This window comes from Heterodontus francisci, chromosome 31, assembly GCF_036365525.1.
Source record: "Heterodontus francisci isolate sHetFra1 chromosome 31, sHetFra1.hap1, whole genome shotgun sequence".
Classification (NCBI taxonomy): domain Eukaryota; kingdom Metazoa; phylum Chordata; class Chondrichthyes; order Heterodontiformes; family Heterodontidae; genus Heterodontus; species Heterodontus francisci.
In genome coordinates, this window is record NC_090401.1 from 18,845,765 (window position 1) to 18,866,883 (window position 21,119).

At 46.8% G+C, this 21,119-nt stretch overlaps 1 protein-coding gene across 2 annotated transcripts in view; it reads left to right on the forward strand.

Annotated features, from left to right (window-relative positions):
- The first annotated feature begins 722 nt into the window (after positions 1 to 722).
- Positions 723 to 21,119, forward strand: part of inpp5b (inositol polyphosphate-5-phosphatase B) — a 192,365-nt gene continuing 171,968 nt past the window's right edge. The window contains exons 1-3 of one of the 2 annotated variants that reach the window (XM_068011145.1): positions 723 to 1,360; positions 4,969 to 5,048; positions 11,164 to 11,261. In XM_068011145.1, coding sequence (XP_067867246.1) covers positions 1,304 to 1,360; positions 4,969 to 5,048; positions 11,164 to 11,261 — 235 coding nt within the window. In that variant the 5' untranslated portion in view covers positions 723 to 1,303. The remainder of the gene's footprint in view (positions 1,361 to 4,968; positions 5,049 to 11,163; positions 11,262 to 21,119) is intronic. The other variant, XM_068011146.1, reaches the window with a different exon arrangement.

Sequence of the window (21,119 nt, forward strand, 5' to 3'; positions counted from 1 at the left end):
GATTATATCATTCTGAAGTTCCTTATTTTATAACTTGATCTAGTGATTTGCAAAGCACAGAAATTGCATTGATCTAAACATAACGTAAACTATGGCAACTCAGATTTGTAATTTTATTCATTTAACATATTTGTTCTAAATGCCTTCAATGGTAGCATATGAAGAATAGCATTGTTAACCGATACTGTGATGCTTTCACCGTTAACGTTATTTGAACACAAAAAACATTTTTCTGCATTACAACAGTAACTACATTTCAAAAGTACTTCATTGGCAGTGAATCACTTTAGGGCATCCTGAGGTTGTAAAAAGGCGCTATATTTTCTTTATGTTCCTAAGTAATACTTCTAGGATCACTCTTTTAACCAGACTGACTCTGTTCTAAGCCTCCTTTGCACATGGTGCATGGTACAGGGACATCTGCAACAAACACATTAATTCTTGCCTCGATCACTTGCGATCATCCGGAATCATAGAGGAGCCACTAAGTAGTTACCAGGAGCAGCAACTCTGGTTCGACTGGGCACTAAGGTTAGTTGTGCCTCCTTTCCCCAACTGAGATTGGCTTTACAACCTGCTTGAATGGGACACAATGTGATGCAATTTTTCCATAGAGACAGCAGGGAAGAGAATCCATTCATGTATCCTTTGGGAGGGGTAAGAATGGAGAAGATCCGATACTCCTCACAACGCTGCCCACAAGCAGCATTATGACATATAATGTTATTAATGTTGTGATCACCCACGCTGACAAAGGTTCGTGAATGTTCTCGGCTGATTTCCGGCAGTCCAGTCAGGAAGGAGGTCTGAGATTTTGGCATCTGGAATCAAACGTGGCAGCCGAGCCCCTGAACTGCAAGCAAGACTGTTAACAGGAGTTACACGGTCTGATCACCAGCATTACACTTCGAGAGGAAAGAAAAAGAGCGGCAGGAAGGGGAGGGGAAAGAAAAAAATTGCAACAAAAAGGAAGGCGAAAAACCCACTGGAGCAAGAAGAGGTATTGCAAAAAAAAAGCGAGCAAAAACTGCAGAGAGAGAATTGCAACAAAAAAAAAACAAAATTGGAATAACGAGGGAAGGCGATTGCAAAAAAAAAAACCCTGCAATAACCGAGGAAGAGACTACAAAAAACAAAAGATTTGAAGGAGAAACTGCAGGACGCGGCCGGGGAGAGAGGAATTGCAGTAGGAGACAGCAGAGCCTTGCATCGCCCCCGGGGGGAATGCACTGCTACCCCCGCGCGCTGTCTGCGGGATTCCGGGACACGCGCCGTTGCTAAGGAACCGGAGCCCGGGGTTGCCATGGACCAGTCGGTTGTGCTGCAGGAAACGCTGGCGCCGGGGGATAAGTGCCGGGCAATATCCTTGGGGCTGGTCTGTTCTCTTTAATACCCCCCGCTCCTGGGCTGGGCCTGGATTCCCCATTCCCGCAACACCCTCTCCACCCCCGGGCCTTTATCCAGCCCGGACTTCGGCCTCGAGTGATAACAAGAGCGGCTTACTCTGAGTATGTGCAGAGGAGTTAACCTGAGGGAAGGGGGGAATCTCCGGCCCCTCCCCTCCCTTAAACTGTAATTTACCCAGTGAGGAGGGGCAGATCCCAGCAATTTAATGGTTGGGCGATGGTCAGTGTATTGGTGTGTGGTGTGAGGGTTGGGAGGTGGTCAGTGTATTGGGGTGCGTTGTGAGGGTTGGGGTGCGGTGTGACGGTTGGGAGGTGGTCAGTGTATTGGTGTGTGGTGTGAGGGTTGGGAGGTGGTCACTGTATTGGGGTGCGTTGTGAGGGTTGGGAGGTGGTCAGTGTATTGGGGTGTGGTGTGAGGGTTGGGAGGTGGTCACTGTATTGGGGTGCGTTGTGAGGGTTGGGAGGTGGTCAGTGTATTGGGGTGCAGTGTGAGGGTTGGGAGGTGGTCAGTGTATTGGGGTGCGTTGTGAGGGTTGGGAGGTGGTCAGTGTATTGGGGTGCGGTGTGAGGGTTGGGAGGTGGTCAGTGTATTGGGGTGCGTTGTGAGGGTTGGGGTGCGGTGTGACGGTTGGGAGGTGGTCAGTGTATTGGGGTGTAGTGTGAGGGTTGGGAGGTGATCAGTGTATTGGGGTGCGGTGTGAGGGTTGGGAGGTGGTCAGTGTATTGGTGTGTGGTGTGAGGGTTGGGAGGTGGTCACTGTATTGGGGTGCGTTGTGAGGGTTGGGAGGTGGTCAGTGTATTGGGGTGTGGTGTGAGGGTTGGGAGGTGGTCACTGTATTGGGGTGCGTTGTGAGGGTTGGGAGGTGGTCAGTGTATTGGGGTGCAGTGTGAGGGTTGGGAGGTGGTCAGTGTATTGGGGTGCAGTGTGAGGGTTGGGAGGTGGTCAGTGTATTGGGGTGCGTTGTGAGGGTTGGGAGGTGGTCAGTGTATTGGGGTGCGGTGTGAGGGTTGGGAGGTGGTCAGTGTATTGGGGTGCGTTGTGAGGGTTGGGGTGCGGTGTGACGGTTGGGAGGTGGTCAGTGTATTGGGGTGTGGTGTGAGGGTTGGGCGGTGGTCAGTGTATTGGGGTGCAGTGTGAGGGTTGGGAGGTGGTCAGTGTATTGGGGTGCGTTGTGAGGGTTGGGGTGCGGTGTGACGGTTGGGAGGTGGTCAGTGTATTGGGGTGTAGTATGAGGATTGGGAGGTGGTCAGTGTATTGGGGTGTGGTGTGAGGGTTGGGAGGTGGTCAGTGTAGTGGGGTGCGGTGTGAGGGTTGGGAGGTGGTCAGTGTATTGGGGTGCGTTGTGAGGGTTGGGGTGCGGTGTGACGGTTGGGAGGTGGTCAGTGTATTGGGGTGTAGTGTGAGGGTTGGGAGGTGATCAGTGTATTGGGGTGCGGTGTGAGGGTTGGGAGGTGGTCAGTGTATTGGGGTGTGGTGTGAGGGTTGGGAGGTGGTCAGTGTATTGGGGTGAGGTATGAGGGTTGGGAGGTGGTCAGTGTATTGGGGTGCGGTGTGAGGGTTTGGGTGCGGTGTGACGGTTGGGAGGTGGTCAGTGTATTGGGGTGTAGTGTGAGGGTTGGGAGGTGATCAGTGTATTGGGGTGCGGTGTGAGGGTTGGGAGGTGGTCGGTATTGGGGTGTGGTGTGAGGGTTGGGAGGTGGTCAGTGTATTGGGGTGCGGTGTGAGGGTTGGGAGGTGGTCAGTGTATTGGTGTGTGGTGTGAGGGTTGGGAGGTGGTCAGTGTATTGGGGTGAGGTGTGAGGGTTGGGCGGTGGTCAGTGTATTGGTGTGTGGTGTGAGGGTTGGGAGGTGGTCAGTGTATTGGTGTGGTGTGAGGGTTGGGAGGTGGTCAGTGTATTGGGGTGTGGTGTGAGGGTTGGGCGGTGGTCAGTGTATTGGGGTGCGGTGTGACGGTTGGGAGGTGGTCAGTGTATTGGTGTGGTGTGAGGGTTGGGAGGTGGTCATTGTTGGGGTGTGGTGTGACGGTTGGGAGGTGGTCAGTGTATTGGTGTGGTGTGAGGGCTGAGTGGTGGTCAGTGTATTGGGTTATGGTGTGAGGGTTGGGAGGTGGTCAGTGTGTGGTGTGAGGGTTGGGAGGTGGTCAGTGTATTGGTGTGTGGTGTGAGGTTTGGGAGGTGGTCAGTGTATTGGGGTGCGGTGTGACGGTTGGGAGGTGGTCAGTGTATTGGTGTGGTGTGAGGGTTTGAGGTGGTCAGTGTATTGGTGTGTGGTGTGAGGGTTTGAGGTGGTCAGTCGATGGTCTGGTCAGTTGGGCAGAAAAGTGGCAAATGGAATTTCAACCCGGAGCAGTCTGAGGTGATGCATTTGGGGAGGTCAAACAAGGCAAAGGATTAATGGGAGAATGCTGAGAGGTGTGGAGGAGTGAATGTCCACAGATCCCTGAAGGTTGCATGACAGGTCGATACGGCAGTTAAGGCATTTGGAACCTTTTGTTAGCCAAGGTACAGAATACAGAAGCAGGGAGGTTATGCTGGAACTGTATAAATCATTGGTTCGGCCACAATTTGAGTACTGTGTGCTATTCTGATCACCTCATTACAGAAAGGACGTAATTGCACTGGTGAGGGTACAGAGGAGATTCATGAGGACGTTGCTGGGACTGGATATTTCAGCTACAAGGAAAGATTGGATAGGCTGGGGTTGTTCTCCTTGGAACAGAGAAGGCTGAGGGGAGATTTGATTGAAATGTACAAAATTGTGAGGGGCCTGGATAGAGTGGATGTGAAGAGCCTATTTACCTTAGCAGAGGGATCAGTTACTCGGGTGATAGATTTAAAGTGATTGGTAGAAAGATTAGAAGGGGGATGAGGAAAAACATTTTCACCCAGAGGGTGGTGGGGGTCTGGAACTCACTTCCAGAAAGGGTGGTAGAGTCAGAATCCCCCAACTCATTTAAAAGGTGTCTGGATATGCACTTCAAGTGGCGTAATCTGCAGGGCTATGGACCAAATGCTGGAAGGTTGGGTTCAGCTGGCTGGCTTGTTTTTGGCCAGCGTAGATACGATGGGCCAAGTGGCCTCTTTCTGCGTCATAAACATAGTATGATTATACAATACTGCCTCCTGAGACAGTCTTTTTTTGGATGCAGTGCAGTCGCATAAATGAGGCATGATATACACCTTGAACTAAGGAACACCACCGCAGGAGATGGCTTTGCTGCCTGACCCTGAGGGTGGTTAAATGGCAGTAAATGACTGCAGCCACTTAGTTTTGAATTGTTATTTAATTCTGGCTTTGAGTAACCTTAGCCCATCTGTATAGACAAATATGATTTTGACATTGCGAAACTGTATGGACATACCTTATCTCGCCCTCTTTCCTCCTCCCAGCATTGAGATCAGGAAAGGTTCCAGCCAGAATGGGAAAATCATGAATATGACCTTGTTCTACCTGCAGATTATAAGCGGTTTAAGGTGCACTATTGACAGGACTTGTTAAGTTTGCATGTGACCACTCTTTGTACTTGCAGCAGCTCTGTTTCTTCCTTAACATTTTTTGTATGCGGTACAAGGCACTTTACGGGATGGAGAATCAAATGAAAGCCGTATTATAGGACTTGTGGAATGCAGCAGTGAATATGCGTAAGTTCCTTATTTTTCTAAGCTTAAAGTGTTTTTGCCGTTCTTGCTTTTAAATACCTACATAGGGACCCTACCTGTCAGTCGCCCCACAGTGTTATCTTTCATAGTGAACAATAAATGGTAAAGGGAGGCTGCCGAGCAGCACATCATAAGTTAGTAATCTGATTTTAAGATTTCAAATAATATTATTGTTACGACCAGGTGGGAAAGGTGTCCAGGGGTCCCTCTCAGTCTTCACCGGGACTTCCTGTAACAGGGTTTAATTTTAAACCCACCATGTTTTTAGCTTGCTCTTGGTGAATCCTTGTTCACTGATTTCCAATTATAAAGCAAAGAAACCAGCACAAACAGGCTTTCTTAGGTTTCAAGAAGAAAAGTTGATATTTATTAAACTTAAACTCTAATTTGGTTAACGCCTATGGATACACAACGCGCCCCACCCTAGCATGCTTATGCGATACATGCAAATAGAGAAAGAAAAAAGCAGAAGAAAAATAAAGTGGAAATGTTTGAGGCAATATCTGAAGAGTTGTTGTTACAGTTCTTGGAGCTCACTGTAGAGTCCTTGATTGTAGGTAGATCTTGCTTTTCGTTGAGGCCCAGTATTCTTAAACCTTGTTCGCTATAGGATACTTTTCTCTCTTGGGGTTCATGTGTCTTCAGAGGCTTGTGAGAAAGAGATGGGAGCAGACAGAAGAGAGATCTCAGTCCAGGAGCAAGCAGACACTCTGCATTCAAATTCTCTGTGGCTAGTTCAAAAGAAAACCCGAGAACAGCCACATGGTCATGTGATCATCTGTTCTAACCAGTCCTGGCCCTTGTGGATTGTATCCTCCTTAGCAGGCCCTGGAATGCACTTCCTCACCGTCGATGTCTGTTAGTATGTAAATGGTTTTTACCAGCCACAGCTGATCTGTTTAACAGGTCATTTCCTCATTCCAGCAACAGCTAAAAATCAATGTTCATGACAAAATTGATATGCCTCATTCTTGGCAGGTGGGGTCCTAGCATGACATTATGAGCTGAGATTGAATCACACCGCTTGACAGTTCCTGGGATAATTTTCTGCCTGATGTTTCTTTCTTGGGAAAGAGTCTCACTTTAATATACTCCACATAAAATCATAGAATGGTTACTGCACAGAAGGAGGCTATTTGGCCCATCATGTCCATGCCAGCTCTCTGTGAGAGCAACTCAGCTAGTCCCACTTCCCCCGCCCTTTCCCCGTAGCCCTGCAAATCTTGTCTCTTCAGATCATTATCCAATTTCCTTTTGAAAGCCAAAATTGAATCTGCTTCCGTCGCACACTCTGGTGTTGCATTCCAGATCCGAACCGCTTGCTGCATAAAAACATTTTTCCTCATGTTGCCTCCAGTTCTTCTGCCAATCATTTTAATCATCGCTGCCCACCCCCCTACCCTCCTCAGCTGATAAGCCAGTGCTTCTCCATGTTGAACACCAACTGGAAGAAGTACTGAGGGTAGCAAGGGCACAAAATGTACTCTAGGTGGGGGACTTCAATGTCCATCACCAGGAGTGGCTTGGTAGCACCACTACTGACCAAGCTACCGAATCCTAAAGGACATTGCTGGTAGACTGGGTCTGCGGCAGGTGGTGAGGGAACCAACAAAAGGGAAAAGCCTACTTGACCTCGTCCTCACCAATTGACCTGCTGCAGTATTGGTAGGAGTGATCTCCTGTCTTGTCTTCACATTGAAGGTACCCACCATCGTGTTAAACCATCGCATGACCACCGTGCTAAACGGGATAGATTCTGAACAGATCTAGCAACTCAAAACTGGGAATCCATGAGGTGGTGTGGGCCATCAGCAGCAGCAGAATTGTTTTCAACCACGATCTGTAACCTCATGGCCTGGCATATCCCCCACTCTACCATTGCCATCAAGCTGGGGGACCAACCCTGGTTCAATGAAGAGTGTAGGCCTGGTGAAGCTACATCACGGGACTACTTGCATGCCAAACAGCGGAAGCAGCATGCAATAGACAAGGCTAAGTGATTCCACAACCAATGGATGAGATCTAAGCTCTGCAGTCCTGCCACATCCAATCGTGAGTGGTGGTGGACAATTAAACAACTGACAGGAGGAGGAGGTTCCACAAATATCCTCATCCTCAACGATGGGGAAGCCCATCACATCAATGCAAAAGACAATGCTGAAGCATTTTCATCCATCTTCAGCCAGAAGTGCCAAGTGGATGATCCATCTCTGCCGCCTCCTCCTAATGTCCCCATCATCACAGATGCCAGTCTTCAACCAATCTGATTCACTACAAGTGATATCAAGAAACAGCTGAAGGGACTGGATACTGCAAAGGTTGTGGGTCCTGACAACATTCCGGCATTAGTACTGAAGACTTGTGCTCCAGAATGAGCTGCACCCCGAGCCAAGCTGTTCCAGTACAGCTACAACACTGGCATCTACCCGGCAATGTGGAAAATTGCCCAGGTTTGTCCTGTACACAAAAAGCAGGACAAATCCAACTCAGTCAATTACCACCCTATCAGTCTACAACCGATCATCAGCAAAGTGATGGAAGGGGTCATTGACAGTGCTATCAAGTGGCACTTGCTGAGCAATAACCTGCTCACTGACCTTCAGTTTGGGTTCTGCCAGAGCCACTCAGCTCCTGATCTCATTACAGCCTTGGTCCAAGCATGGACAAAGAGCTGAACTCTGGAGGTGAAGTGAGAGTGACTGCTCTTGACAGCAAGGCAGCATTTGACCGAGTATGGCATCAAGGAGCCCTAGCAAAGCTGCAGTCATTTGGGAATCGGGGAAAACGCTCCACTGGTTGGAGTCATACCTAGCACAAATGAAGATGGTTGTGGTTGTTGGAGGTCAATCATCTCAGTCCCAGGCCATTACTGCAGGAGTTCCCCAGGGTAGTGGCCTAGGCCCAACCATCTTCAGCTGCTTCATCATTGACCTTCCCTCCATCATAAGGTCAGAAGTGGGGATGCTCACTGATGATTGCACAATGTTCAGCACCATTCGTGACTCCTCAGATACTGAAGCAGCCCATGCCCATCTGCAGCAAGAGCTGCATAGCATCCAGGCTTGGGCTGCAAGTGGCAAGTTACATTTGGGCCACACAAGTGCCAGGCAATGACCATCTCAAACAAGAGAGAATCTAATTATCTCCCCATGGCATTTAATGGCATGACTATCGCTGAATCCCCCACTATCAAATCCTGGGGTCACCATTGACCAGAAACTGAACTGGCCTTGCCACATAAATACTATGGCTACAAGAGCAGGTCAGAGGCTGGGAATTCTATAGCGAGTAACTCACCTCTTGTCTCCCCAATCCCTGTCCACCATCTACAAGGCACAAGTCAGGAGTGTGATGAAATATTCTCCACTTGCCTGGATGGGTGTAGCTCCAACAACACTCAAGAAGCTCAACACCATCCAGGGCAAAGCAGCCCGCTTGATTGGCACCCCATCCACCACCTTAAACATTCACTCCTCCACCACTGACGCACAGTGGCAGCAGTGTGTACCATCTACAAGATGCACTGTAGCAACTCACCAAGGCTCCTTAGACAGCACCTTCCAAACCCACGACCTCTACCACCCAGAAGGACAAGGACATCAAATGCATGGCAACGCCACCACCTGCAAGTTCCCCTCCAAGCCACACACCATCCTGACTTGGAAGTACATCACCGTTCCTTCACTGTTGCTGGGTCAAATTCCTGAAACTCCCTTCCTAACAGCACTGTTGGTGTACCTTCATCCCAAGCAGTTCAAGAAGGCAGCTCACCACCACCTTCTCAAGGGCCAGTAGGGATGCACAGTAAATGCTGGCCTAGCCAGTGACGCCCACATCCCCCGAATGGATAAAATAAATTGGTGTCCTCAGATTCTTGACCCTTCCATCAATAGGCATAGTTGCTCCCCATCTACGCTGTCCAGATCCCCCCATGGTTTTCAACACCTCTAACAAATCTGCTGTCGCCCTTCTCTAAGGAGAATTGCCCCAGCTTCGCCAGTCTGTACACCTAACTGAAGAACATAGGAACATAAGAAATAGCAGCTCTGGCATTCAATAAGATCATGGCTGATCTGATTGTGGCCTCAACTCCACTTGCCTGCCTGCCCCCATAACCCTTTACTCCCTCGTAGATCAAAAATCTGTCCAGCTCAGCCTTGAATATATTCAATGAATCAGCCTTCATTGCTGTCTGAGGTCGAGAATTACCAAGAAGAACGACCCTCTGAGAGAAGAAATTCCTCCTAGTCTCCATCTTAAAAGTGCTACATATTGCTAAGGTCTCTGATTCCACTAATTGGGCGGGTGATTTACAGATTTTTTTTAGTCTTAATGACAGTGGCTTGGATTTTGCGGTCAACAGCAAAGCAAGGACGCTTGCCGCTGACCTCGAAGAATGCTGCGCTGAGCGATCTCGTGATCTCTGTGGTGAGAACTTCAAAAACACTTGATGTGCAATCGTAGTTTAATGGGGATTCTCAGCATCAAGCTGCAGTGATGTCATCAAATTGTCCAAGCAGCCAAACACATTTAAGAATTTTTGCAGACAGCCAACCAGGAAATTAAAAGTACTAACAATCAAATCACTTAAAACATTTTGCACTGAAAGAAATAAAGATTGGGACATACGCATGGGGTAAAGATAGAAGATAAAATATGAAAAAACTTTATATTTTAAAAATTATTTTCAAAATATGACCATCATAATAGAGACATTTAACAACCTTCCACATATGTTTCAAGGCTGGATTGGTTGTTCAGCAGTAGTTATTATTCATATTGCTATGAAAAACCCAGTTATTGAGCGCATTGAACAGGATTTAATTTTTAATGGGTCATTTAACTCAGTGATCTGAGAGTGGAAAAGGGGTATTTCTTGCCAGAGCAACTGATTTCACGGCTGGCTGGGTGGGGATGGGGTTCAACAGCATCGCCTGTGGCGGAGCAGTGAATGAGAGTCAGCAATTTCAGGATTTCCATGTTCATTTGTGGTGGCGCTGAATCAAGCAGTTGAAATCAGATTCTGTGGGATGATGACGGCGAAGTCTGAGAGTTTGCAGTCAAAAACCCTGCAAATTCTGGGCCATTTTTACTGAATTAGTTTCTTGTTCCAACAGTTGCTAGTGATGTAGATATCAACTAACTGTCAGATTATTTCCTGCTGATACTTAATAATTCAGACGAGCCCTGTGTTAGGAAGCTGCCGACTACAATGCAGCATGAAGTCTATTGCAAAGGTGATCATTACAAGCTCCATTCACACTAATAGCGTTACTAAATCCAAGGCATTGGTGAAAAAAATCAGCAAGTAAGCTTTTACTAAAGAAATGGATTTTAAATATTTTTGAAAAATACACAAACTTCTAATAGGGGAAGTATTTTTGCTGAGTTGAATGTAATTTCGCAAATGTCTGACGGTTTCTGTAATACCTAAGGGAATTTTTTTTTCAAACTTCTGCAGTGGGATTAAAGCTATTTTGATTGTGTTTCACTTGCTAACTATTTCCACCACCAAACTGGCATTTTGTTGCAAGGGGCTGTGACTGACTGTAGATTGTTTGAACAAAGCTTGATGTAATGAAGCATTATCATGTTTGTTAGTCTAGGGGCTATATTACTGGACAAGTACTCCAAAAGCTTGAACAAAACCATCCAGAGAAAGCGAGTTCAAATCCCATCATGGCAGTTTGAGAACTTGAATTCAATTTTTAAAAGAAGTTCAGTTTTTTATTTTTAGATTTAATAAAAGTGACTAAAAAGCTGTCAAATTGTCATTAAAATCCCACTGGTTCACTAATGTCCTTTGGGGAAGAAAACCTGCTGTTCTTAGCCCATCTGGCCTATATGTGATACAGTCCCACACCAATGTTGTTGTCTGTTAGCAGCACTCAGAAGTAGCCTCACAAGCCACTCATTTGTGTCAAACAGCCAAAAGTGGTTTATGGCAAATCTTAGCAACTAGAGATGCGCAGTAGATGTCGGCCTTGCCATTGATGCCCACATCTGGGAATGAATTTAAAAAAGTGATACCACTTTACTGTTTCAGTTTTGTTCACCTAAATAGTTTCAGACTTTAAACATGAGCTTTTCCTTTTAGGATTTTTATGTACACTCATAGAAGAATGGCGATAATTGCAGAGGATGTTTCATTGGAAGAAATAGTTCCTGTGTCAGAAGACTTTATTATTGAGGAAGGTACAGACTTGCTGCTCATGTAATAAGATGCTAGATGATGCATGAAAATGGCCTAAAATTTTGGCCCCCTCACAGGATAAATATTTCTCTCCCGTTGGAAGCTTTCCCCAAGTGGTCGAGCCAATACTGTGAATTCACCTCATGGATAATTACCCTGGGCTACCCACTCTGCTGCTTATATTCTAGTTGTTGGAGGCGCAGTTACATTGCACCCACTAGAAATGTTGAAATAACTTGGAGCATCAGTAAGAGTAAGACAAAAGGGACACCAATTTCTGCATTTGTTGAATGTTCTGAAATATTTATTGCCTCTCGTGCACTACATCCTCCAGTAGAGTATGATAACTTAGATTTTAGTAGTATGCTAACATATTTTCAACCTTTATGTCTTGAAGCTTTTTGTGTTCAAAGTAGTAATGATTTGATAGTTTTCCTGTGGCCTTTGCTTTCCATCTCAGTTGCTTTTACTTTTTTAATGTTGGTTATGTGGGTCATGCGTAGCTTTAAGGCCAAAGAATTGTTAATTTGAGCTCATGATGAGGTGGTTCAGTCGGCAATCCAGTTCACGAAAGGGAAAAAACATAGGTTGGTCTCTTTACTCTATGACCAGTGATTCTCCTTCCACCTCATCAGAAAAACGCAATGGTAGTGGGTGTGGAGATTGCCATGATCTGTGGTGTCTGGCTTCAGTAGCGAGCTCGCATAGGAAGAAAGTAGAAGTAATTTTTTTCAAGTGAGCTATTGACCTAAGTGCTGCATAGGAACAGGAGTAAGTTATTTAGCCTCTGGAGCCCATTCTGCCATTCAGTGAGATCGTGGCTGATTTGGCTTAACCTTATATACCCACATTTGCCTCGTATTCCTTAATATCTTTGCTTAACAAAAATCTATCAATCTCAGATTTAAAATTAACAATTGATCTTAGCATCAACTGTGGTTTGCAGAAGAGAGTTTCAAACTTCTACCACCCTTTGTGTGTAGAAGTGTTCCTAATCTCAAGCCTGAAACATCTGCCTCTAATTTTTAGACTATGTCCCTTAGTCCTAGACCCCCTGCCAACTAATAGAAATAATTTCTCTCTACCTACTCTTTCTGTTCCCCTTAATATCTTGAAAACCTCAACCAAATCACCCCTTAGCCATCTAAATTCAAGGGACTACAACCCTACTTTGTGTTATCTCTCCTTGTAACTTAACCTTGGAGTCCAGTTATCTTTCTGGTAAATCAGTGCTGCACTCCCTCTGAGGCCTTTCTAAGGTGTGGTGCCCAGAACTGTTAGCGGTATTCCAGGTGCGGTCTAACCAGGACTTTGTCATAGAGTCATTATGGTACAGAAGGAGCCCATTAAGTCCATGCTGGCTCTCTTTAGAGCAACCAATCAGTCCCATTTCCTCCACTTCATCTGCAAAGCCCTGAAAGTTTATTTCCCTTAAGTGTCCATCCAGTTTCCTTTTGAAATCATCAATCTTCTTCTCTTCCACCACCTTCATAGGCAGCGAGTTCCAGGTCATTACCACTGGTTGCAAATAAAAAAGCTCTTCCTGACATCCCACTGCATCCCTTGCCCAGAACCTTAAATCTGTGTCCCCCTATCAACTAAGGGGAACAGCTTTTCTTTGTCTACCTTATCTAAACCTGTCATAATCTTATACCGCTCTATATCAAATCATCCCTCACTCTTCTTTGTTGCAAGAAGAACAAGCCCAGCTTCTCCAACCTAACCTTGTAGCTAAATTCTCTCATCCTTGGAACCATTCTGGTAAATCTCTGCACCCTCTCAAGGACCCTCACATCCCACATGCTTTGCGAACTACTCTCTCAATATGTCCTGCCACCTTCAGAGATCTATGTAGATGAACCCCTAGGTCCCACTCTACTTGCACACTCTTTAGAACTGTGCCATTAAGTCTATATTGCCTCTCCCTATTCCCTTCTGCCAAAATGCACCAACTCACACTTCTCTATTAAATTCCATCTGCCACTTATTTGCCCATTCTGCTAGCTTATCTATGTCCTTTTGCAGTTGATTGGTATCATCCTCACTGTTTGCCACTCCTCCATGTTTGGTATAATCGTCAAATTTTAATATCTTACTCTGTATTCCAATATCCAAGTCAGTTATATCTATCAAAAAGGCAGTAGTCCTAGCACTGACCTTTGGGAACACCACTGACACCATCTCCCAGTCTGAAAACAGCCACTTACCATGACTCGCTATTTTTGTCCTTATGCCAATTTTTTGTCCAAGCTGACACTGACCCTCCTATTCCACGAGCCTCAATTTTGTTAACCTGCCTTTTATGTGGTACTTTGTCAGATGCTTTTGGAAAATCCACATAGACAACATCACCTCATTCCCTTCATCAGCCTTCTCTGTTACTTGATCAAAAAATTCCATTAGTAAATCATGATCTGCCTTACACAAATCCATGCTGGCTCTCCTTTATTAATTCAAACCTCTCCAAGTCCCTGTTGATTTTTCTCCCCCCGATTATTGTTTCTAAAACGTTACTCAGCATTGATGTTAAACTGACTGGCCTTTAGTTACTAACAATGTCTTTCCACCCTTTCTTGACTAAGGGTGCCACATTTGCCAGTCTCCAATCCTCTGGGACCCCCCCCATATCTAGGGAAGATTGGAAGATTATGGCCAGCCCTTCCGCTATCTCCACCCCCCACCTCCTTTAACAACCTTGGATGCAAGCCATCCGGACCAGACAACTTATCCACTCTAAGCATTTCCAATACTATCAATTTTCACCCCATCCATTGCCTCTACCAGTTCCACTTCTACCAATAGTTTGTCAGCATCCTCTTCCTTTAGTGAGTACTGCGTATCAGTATTTACTAAGTATTCTAGTCTTGCCCTGCACCTCTAAGCATTTATCACCCTCCTTGTTGCTAATTGGCCCCACCCTGTCTCTTACTAGCCACTTACTAATTACATACCAGTAGAAGATTTTTGGGTTCCCTTTTATGTTAACTGCCATTCTATACTATATTGTCTCGTTGCTATTCTTATTTTCCTCTTCACTTCGCTTCTCAACTTAGTGTATTCGGTCTGGTTCTCGCTTGAAGAATTCACCTGGCATGCATCATACACCCTCCTTTTTTGTTTCATCATATTCTGTATCTCCCTCATCATTCACAGAGCCCTGGCTTTGGTTCCCCTTTCTTTGGCCATTGTTAGAATGTTCCTAGCCTGAAACATCTTAAAGAATTAGAATTAGAATTAGAATATTACAGCGCAGTACAGGCCCTTCGGCCCTCGATGTTGCGCCGATCATCTGACCTACACTATTCCATTTACATCCATATGTCTATCCAATGACCACTTAAATGCCCTTAAAGTTGGCGAGTCTACTACTGTTGCAGGCAGGGCGTTCCACGCCCCTACTACTCTCTGCGTAAAGAAACTACCTCTGACATCTGTCCTATATCTTTCACCCCTCAACTTAAAGCTATGTCCCCTCGTGTTTGCCATCCTCATCCGAGGAAAAAGACTCTCACTATCCACCCTATCTAACCCTCTGATTATCTTGTATGTCTCTATTAAGTCACCTCTCCTCCTCCTTCTCTCTAACGAAAACAACCCCAAGTCCCTCAGCCTTTCCTCGTAAGACCTTCCTTCCATACCAGGCAACATCCTAGTAAATCTCCTCTGCACCCTTTCCAAAGCTTCGACATCCTTCCTATAATGCGGTGACCAGAACTGCACGCAATACTCCAGGTGCGGCCTCACCAGAGTTTTGTACAGCTGCATCATGACCCCGTGGCTCTGAAACTCGATCCCCCTACTAATAAAGGCTAACACACCATATGCCTTCTTAACAGCCCTATTAACCTGGGTAGCAACTTTCAGGGATTTATGTACCTGGATACCAAGATCTCTCTGCTCATCTACACTACCAAGAATCTTCCCATTAGCCCAGTACTCTGCATTGCTGTTACTCCTTCCAAAGTGAATCACCTCACACTTCTCCGCATTAAACTCCATTTGCCATCTCTCAGCCCAGCTCTGCAGCCTATCTATGTCCCTCTGTACCCTACAACACCCTTCGACACTATCCACAACTCCACCGACCTTCGTGTCATCCGCAAATTTACTAACCCACCCTTCTACACCCTCTTCCAGGTCGTTTATAAAAATGACAAACAGCAGTGGCCCCAAAACAGAACCTTGCGGTACACCACTAGTAACTAAACTCCAGGATGAGCATTTGCCATCAACCACCACCCTCTGTCTTCTTTCAGCTAGCCAATTTCTGATCCAAAGCTCTAAATCACCTTCAACCCCATACTTGCGTATTTTCTGCAATAGCCTACCGTGGGGAACCTTATCAAACGCCTTACTGAAATCCATATACACCACATCCACGGCTTTACCCTCATCCACCTGTTTGGTCACCTTCTCGAAAAACTCAATAAGGTTTGTGAGGCACGGCCTACCTTTCACAAAACCGTGCTGACTATCGCAAATGAACTTATTCTTTTCAAGATGATTATAAATCCTGTCTCTTATAACCTTTTCCAACATTTTACCCACAACCGAAGTAAGGCTCACAGGTCTATAATTACCAGGGCTGTCTCTACTCCCCTTCTTGAACAAGGGGACAACATTTGCTATCCTCCAGTCCTCCGGCACTACTCCTGTCGACAATGACGACTTAAAGATCAACAACAACGGCTCTGCAATCTCCTCCCTGGCTTCCCAGAGAATCCTAGGATAAATCCCATCTGGCCCAGGGGACTTATCTATTTTCACTCTTTCCAAAATTGCTAACACCTCCTCCTTGTGAATCTCAATCCCATCTAGCCTAGTAGGCTGTATCTCAGTAATCTCCTCGGCAACATTTTCTTTCTCTACTGTAAATACTGACGAAAAATATTCATTTAACGCTTCCCCTATCTCCTCTGATTCCGCACACAACTTCCCACTACTATCCTTGATTGGCCCTGTTCTAACTCTTATCATTCGTTTATTCCTGATATACCTATAGAAAGCCTTAGGGTTTTCTTTGATCCTATCCGCCAATGACTTCTCGTGTCCTCTCCTTGCTCTTCTTAGCCCTCCCTTTAGATCCTTCCTGGCTAGCTTGTAACTCTCAAGCGCCCTAACTGAGCCTTCACGTCTCATCCTAACATAAGCCGCCCTCTTCCTCTTGACAAGCGCTTCAACTTCTTGAGTAAACCACGGCTCCCTTGCTCGACAACTTCCTCCCTGCCTGACAGGTACATACTTATCAAGGACACGCATTAGCTGCTCCTTGAATAAGCTCCACATTTCGTTTGTGCCCATCCCCTGCAGTTTCCTTCCCCATCCTACACATCCTAAATCTTGCCTAATCGCGTCATAATTTCCTTTCCCCCAGCTATAATTCTTGCCCTGCGGTATATACCTGTCCCTGCCCATCGCTAAGGTAAACCTAACCGAATTGTGATCACTATCGCCAAAGTGCTCACCTACATCTAAATCAAACACCTGGCCGGGTTCATTACCCAGTACCAAATCCAATGTGGCATCGCCCCTGGTTGGCCTGTCCACATACTGTGTCAGAAAACCCTCCTGCACACACTGGACAAAAACAGACCCATCTAAAGTACTCGAACTATAGTATTTCCAGTCAATATTTGGAAAGTTAAAGTCCCCCATAACCACTACCCTGTTACTCTCGCTCCTGTCGAGAATCATCTTCGCTATCCTTTCCTCTACATCTCTGGAACTATTCGGAGGTCTATAGAAAACTCCCAACAGGGTGACCTCTCCTCTCCTGTTTCTAACCTCGGCCCAGACTACCTCAGTAGACGAGTCCTCAAACGTCCTTTCTGCCGCTGTAATACTTTCCTTGATTAACAATGCCACACCCCCCCCTCTTTTACCCTCTTCTCTGTTCTTTCTGAAACATCTAAATCCCGGAACCTGCAACATCCATTCCTGCCCCTGCTCTACCCATGTCTCCGAAATGGCCACAACATCAGGATCCCAGGTACCAACCCATGCTGCAAGCTCACCCACCTTATTCCGGATGCTCCTGGCGTTGAAGTAGACACACTTTAAACCAAGTTCTTGCTTGCCAGTGCCCTCTTGTGTCCCTGTAACCTTATCCCCTACCTCACTACTCTCAACAGCCTGTACACTGGCACTGCAATTTAGGTTCCCATTCCCCTGCTGATTTAGTTTAAACCCCCCCGAAGAGCACTAACAAATCTCCCCCCCAGGATATTGGTACCCCTCTGGTTCAGGTGAAGACCATCCTGTTTGTAGAGGTCCCACCTACCCCAGAAAGAGCCCCAATTATCCAGGAAACCAAAACCCTCCCTCCTGCACCATCCCTGCAGCCACGTGTTCAACTCCTCTCTCTCCCTATTCCTCTCTTCGCTAGCACGTGGCACAGGCAACAACCCAGAGATAACAACTCTGGTTGTTCTCGCTCTAAGCTTCCACCCTAGCTCCCTGAATTTCTGCCTTAAATCCCCATCTCTCTTCCTACCTATGTCGTTGGTGCCTATGTGGACCACGACTTGGGGGTGCTCCCCCTCCCCCTTAAGGATCCCAAAAACACGATCGGAGACATCACGTACCCTGGCACCTGGGAGGCAACACACCAACCGTGAGTCTCTCTCGTTCCCACAGAACCTCCTATCTGTTCCCCTAACTATGGAGTCCCCAATGACTAATGCTCTGCTCCTCTTCCCTTTTCCCTTCTGAGCAACAGGGACAGACTCTGTGCCAGAGACCTGCACCCCATTGCTTACCCCTGGTAAGTCGTCCCCCCCAACAGTATCCAAAACGGTATCCAAAGCTCACCCATTATTCTGTTACCATTTTTCCTGTAAATCTTAGGCTCCATTTTACCCTGACTGGATCCCCTCTCATCCCATTGAAGTTAGCCCTCTTCCAATTTAGAAGTTCTACTTGAGATTGTTACTTGCTCTTCTCCATTACTAATCTAAGCCTTATGACACAATGATAACTCGTACCTAAGTGTTCCCCCTCCAAAACACTTGGTTCACTTGCCCCCACCAAATTCCCCAGCACCAGATCCAGCGATGCCTTCTTCCGAGTTCGACCGAGAACATACTGGTCAAAGAAGTTCTCCTGCAGACATTTCAGAAATTTCTCCCCCTCCTTACCCTTTACTCTAACATTAATTACCAAGATATCGAGTGGGATAAAGCCCCCCATTCTACAGTTCCTGCACATGTCTGCGATTTCCCTCCAGATTTGCTCTTCTATCCCTCTCTTAATATTTGTATATGGTAAAGCTGAAGCATGACTTCTATCCCCTTGTTTTCTAGTCCTGTAGATTTAAAGGCTAACATTCCCTTAACCTTTCTGATTATTTTCTGCACCTGTTCATGACATTTTAATTAACTATGTACTTAGACCTCCACTGTTTCTAGCTTTTCACCGTCTAGAAAGAACCCTGTTCTATCCTTTTTAGGTCCAAAGTGGATGATCTCACATTTGCCTACATTGAAATCTATTTGTCACAGTTTTGCCCTTTCACTCAACCTATCAATATCTCTATAATTTTATGCTTCCAGATGCCCTGCTTACAATGTTGCCTAGCTTTGTGTCATCAGCAAATTTTGACATGTGGCTTTCTATTCCATCATCTAAGTTGTTAATACATGTGGTGAATAGTTGAAGCCCCAACACTGATCTTTGTGGAACACCAATGGTCACCTGCTGCCAATTAGAGTCGCTGCCCATTATGCCTACTAGAAACATAGAAAGATTTACAGCACAGAGCAAGGCCATTAGGCCCATTGTGTCTGTGCCAGCTGCAAAAAACTATCCAGTCTAATCCCACTGTCCAGCTCTTGGTCTGTAGTCCTGTGGGTTATGGCATCTCAATTGCACGTCCAAGTGTTTTTTTGAATGCGATGAGCGTTTCTGCCTTACCATCCTTTCAGGCAGTGAATTCCAGTCCCCCACCACTCTCTGGGTGAAAAACTTTCTCCTCAACTCCCCTCTTCTGCCAATTACTTTAAATCTGTGCCCCCTTGTTATTGACTTCTCTGCTAAGGGAAATAGATCCTTCCTATGTACACTATCTAGGCCCCTCATAATTTTATACATCTCATTTCAATCTTCCCTCAGCCTCCTGTGTTTCAAAGGAAACAGCCCCAGCCTATCCAATCTTTCCTCATAGCTGGCCTAACCTCTTTCTTTCTTTTGTGCCTCCTTATCTCGAGAGACAATGGATACGCGCCTGGAGGTGATCTCCATGGCGCATGCCTGGGCAAATGTATGGAGGTTGAGAGTTGCCCAGTCGTCAAAACCCCCCTCTCGCCCTTTCTGGTGGGGTCCAAAGGAGTGCAGGGTACGACGTTTGGCACCAGTATGGCTGCAGGAACTGCCGGAAACATGCCAAAGGTGACACATGACCGCCTACGGGGTTCCGCTCCTGATTATCTGTTAGGGTTTACTCCCTTAGCCTTGGTCTCTCCTGAGACGCCCACAAGGCAGTGGGGTTGTTGGGGCCCCTACACAGGTGTAGGATGGTGTCGGTGGGAGGAGGGGATGCAAGGGGGAGGGGTAGAGGGAGGGGGGTGCGAGGGGGAGCTGGGAAGGGGGCTGTAAGGGGGTGGGGGGGTGCGGGGGGAAGATGGTGCGAGGAGCGGCGGGCTGGGACGGGGTTGTGAGGGGGTGAGCTGAGAGGGTGGAGCAGGGAAGGGGACGGGGGGTGGAAGGGGGTAAGGGGGGGGGAGGGGGTGGGGAAAGCTGGTGCAGGTAATAAGCCATTTCCTCAGTGCCCACCATCGACGTCCGGAAAGCTCATCCACGTCCTTTGGGAGGTGAAGCATCTTTTGGCAGACTTACAGAGGTGATTACATTCGCTAAGGGTTTTTTTTTTGCAGTGGTTTAAATAAAGGCATGCAGCATTGCTGACAGTGCGCAGCAGATGCTCTCCGAGCCATCTCCCGCGGGCGCTTTGAAGTTGCGGCCGGGGGGGCCGTTCGTGGATTTTTTGGGTGATCGGGGCACCTTTTCTCAAGACTTCTCTAGGGACCCGCTGCTCCTTGTTCACCTCAATGGACTTAGCGCACGCCCTGGCTGCAGACACTCTGGGCGGTGAAGACAGCAGGATCGGAGATTAAAGTATCAACAGCTGTGCTCTTCAGTTTCGGCCGGATCAATGTCATTGAGAAAACAAAGAGCAGGTGTGGCTGGGGGAGGGCAGTGGGCCCAGGTAAAATACACTAAACTAACTGTTAGCTTTTAGATAGGGCTAAAATGAACTGATTTAAAGAGCCAGGGGAGTTTAAACAGTTTAAGAGTGTAGATTGGGGGAGAAAACATTAGGAATGGGAGCAGATGGCCATGGATAGAGTTGAACAGCAAGGGAGCTTCCCAGGGAGCTTACAGCCCAGGAGCCATCTTGAAGGAACTCGCACCAGCTCACTCACTCACATTCCCACATAAACATCCTCAACTCGCACCAGCTCACTCACACACTCGCATTCCCACATGAATATCCTCAACTCGCACAAGCTCACTCACTCACTCACACAGTCGCATTCCCACATAAACATACTCAACTCACACCAGCTGACTCACTCACTCACTCGATCGCATTCCCACAAACTTCCTCAACTCACACCAGCTCACACACTTGCATTCCCACATAAATACCCTCAACTCGCACCAGCTCACTCACTCACTCGCATTCCCACATAAACATCCTCAACTCACACCAGCTGACTCACTCACTCACTCACTCGCATTCCCACATAAACATCCTCAACTCACACCAGCTGACTCACTCACTCACTCGCATTCCCACATAAACCTCCTCAACTCACACCAGCTCACTCACTCACTCACTCGCATTCCCACATAAACATCCT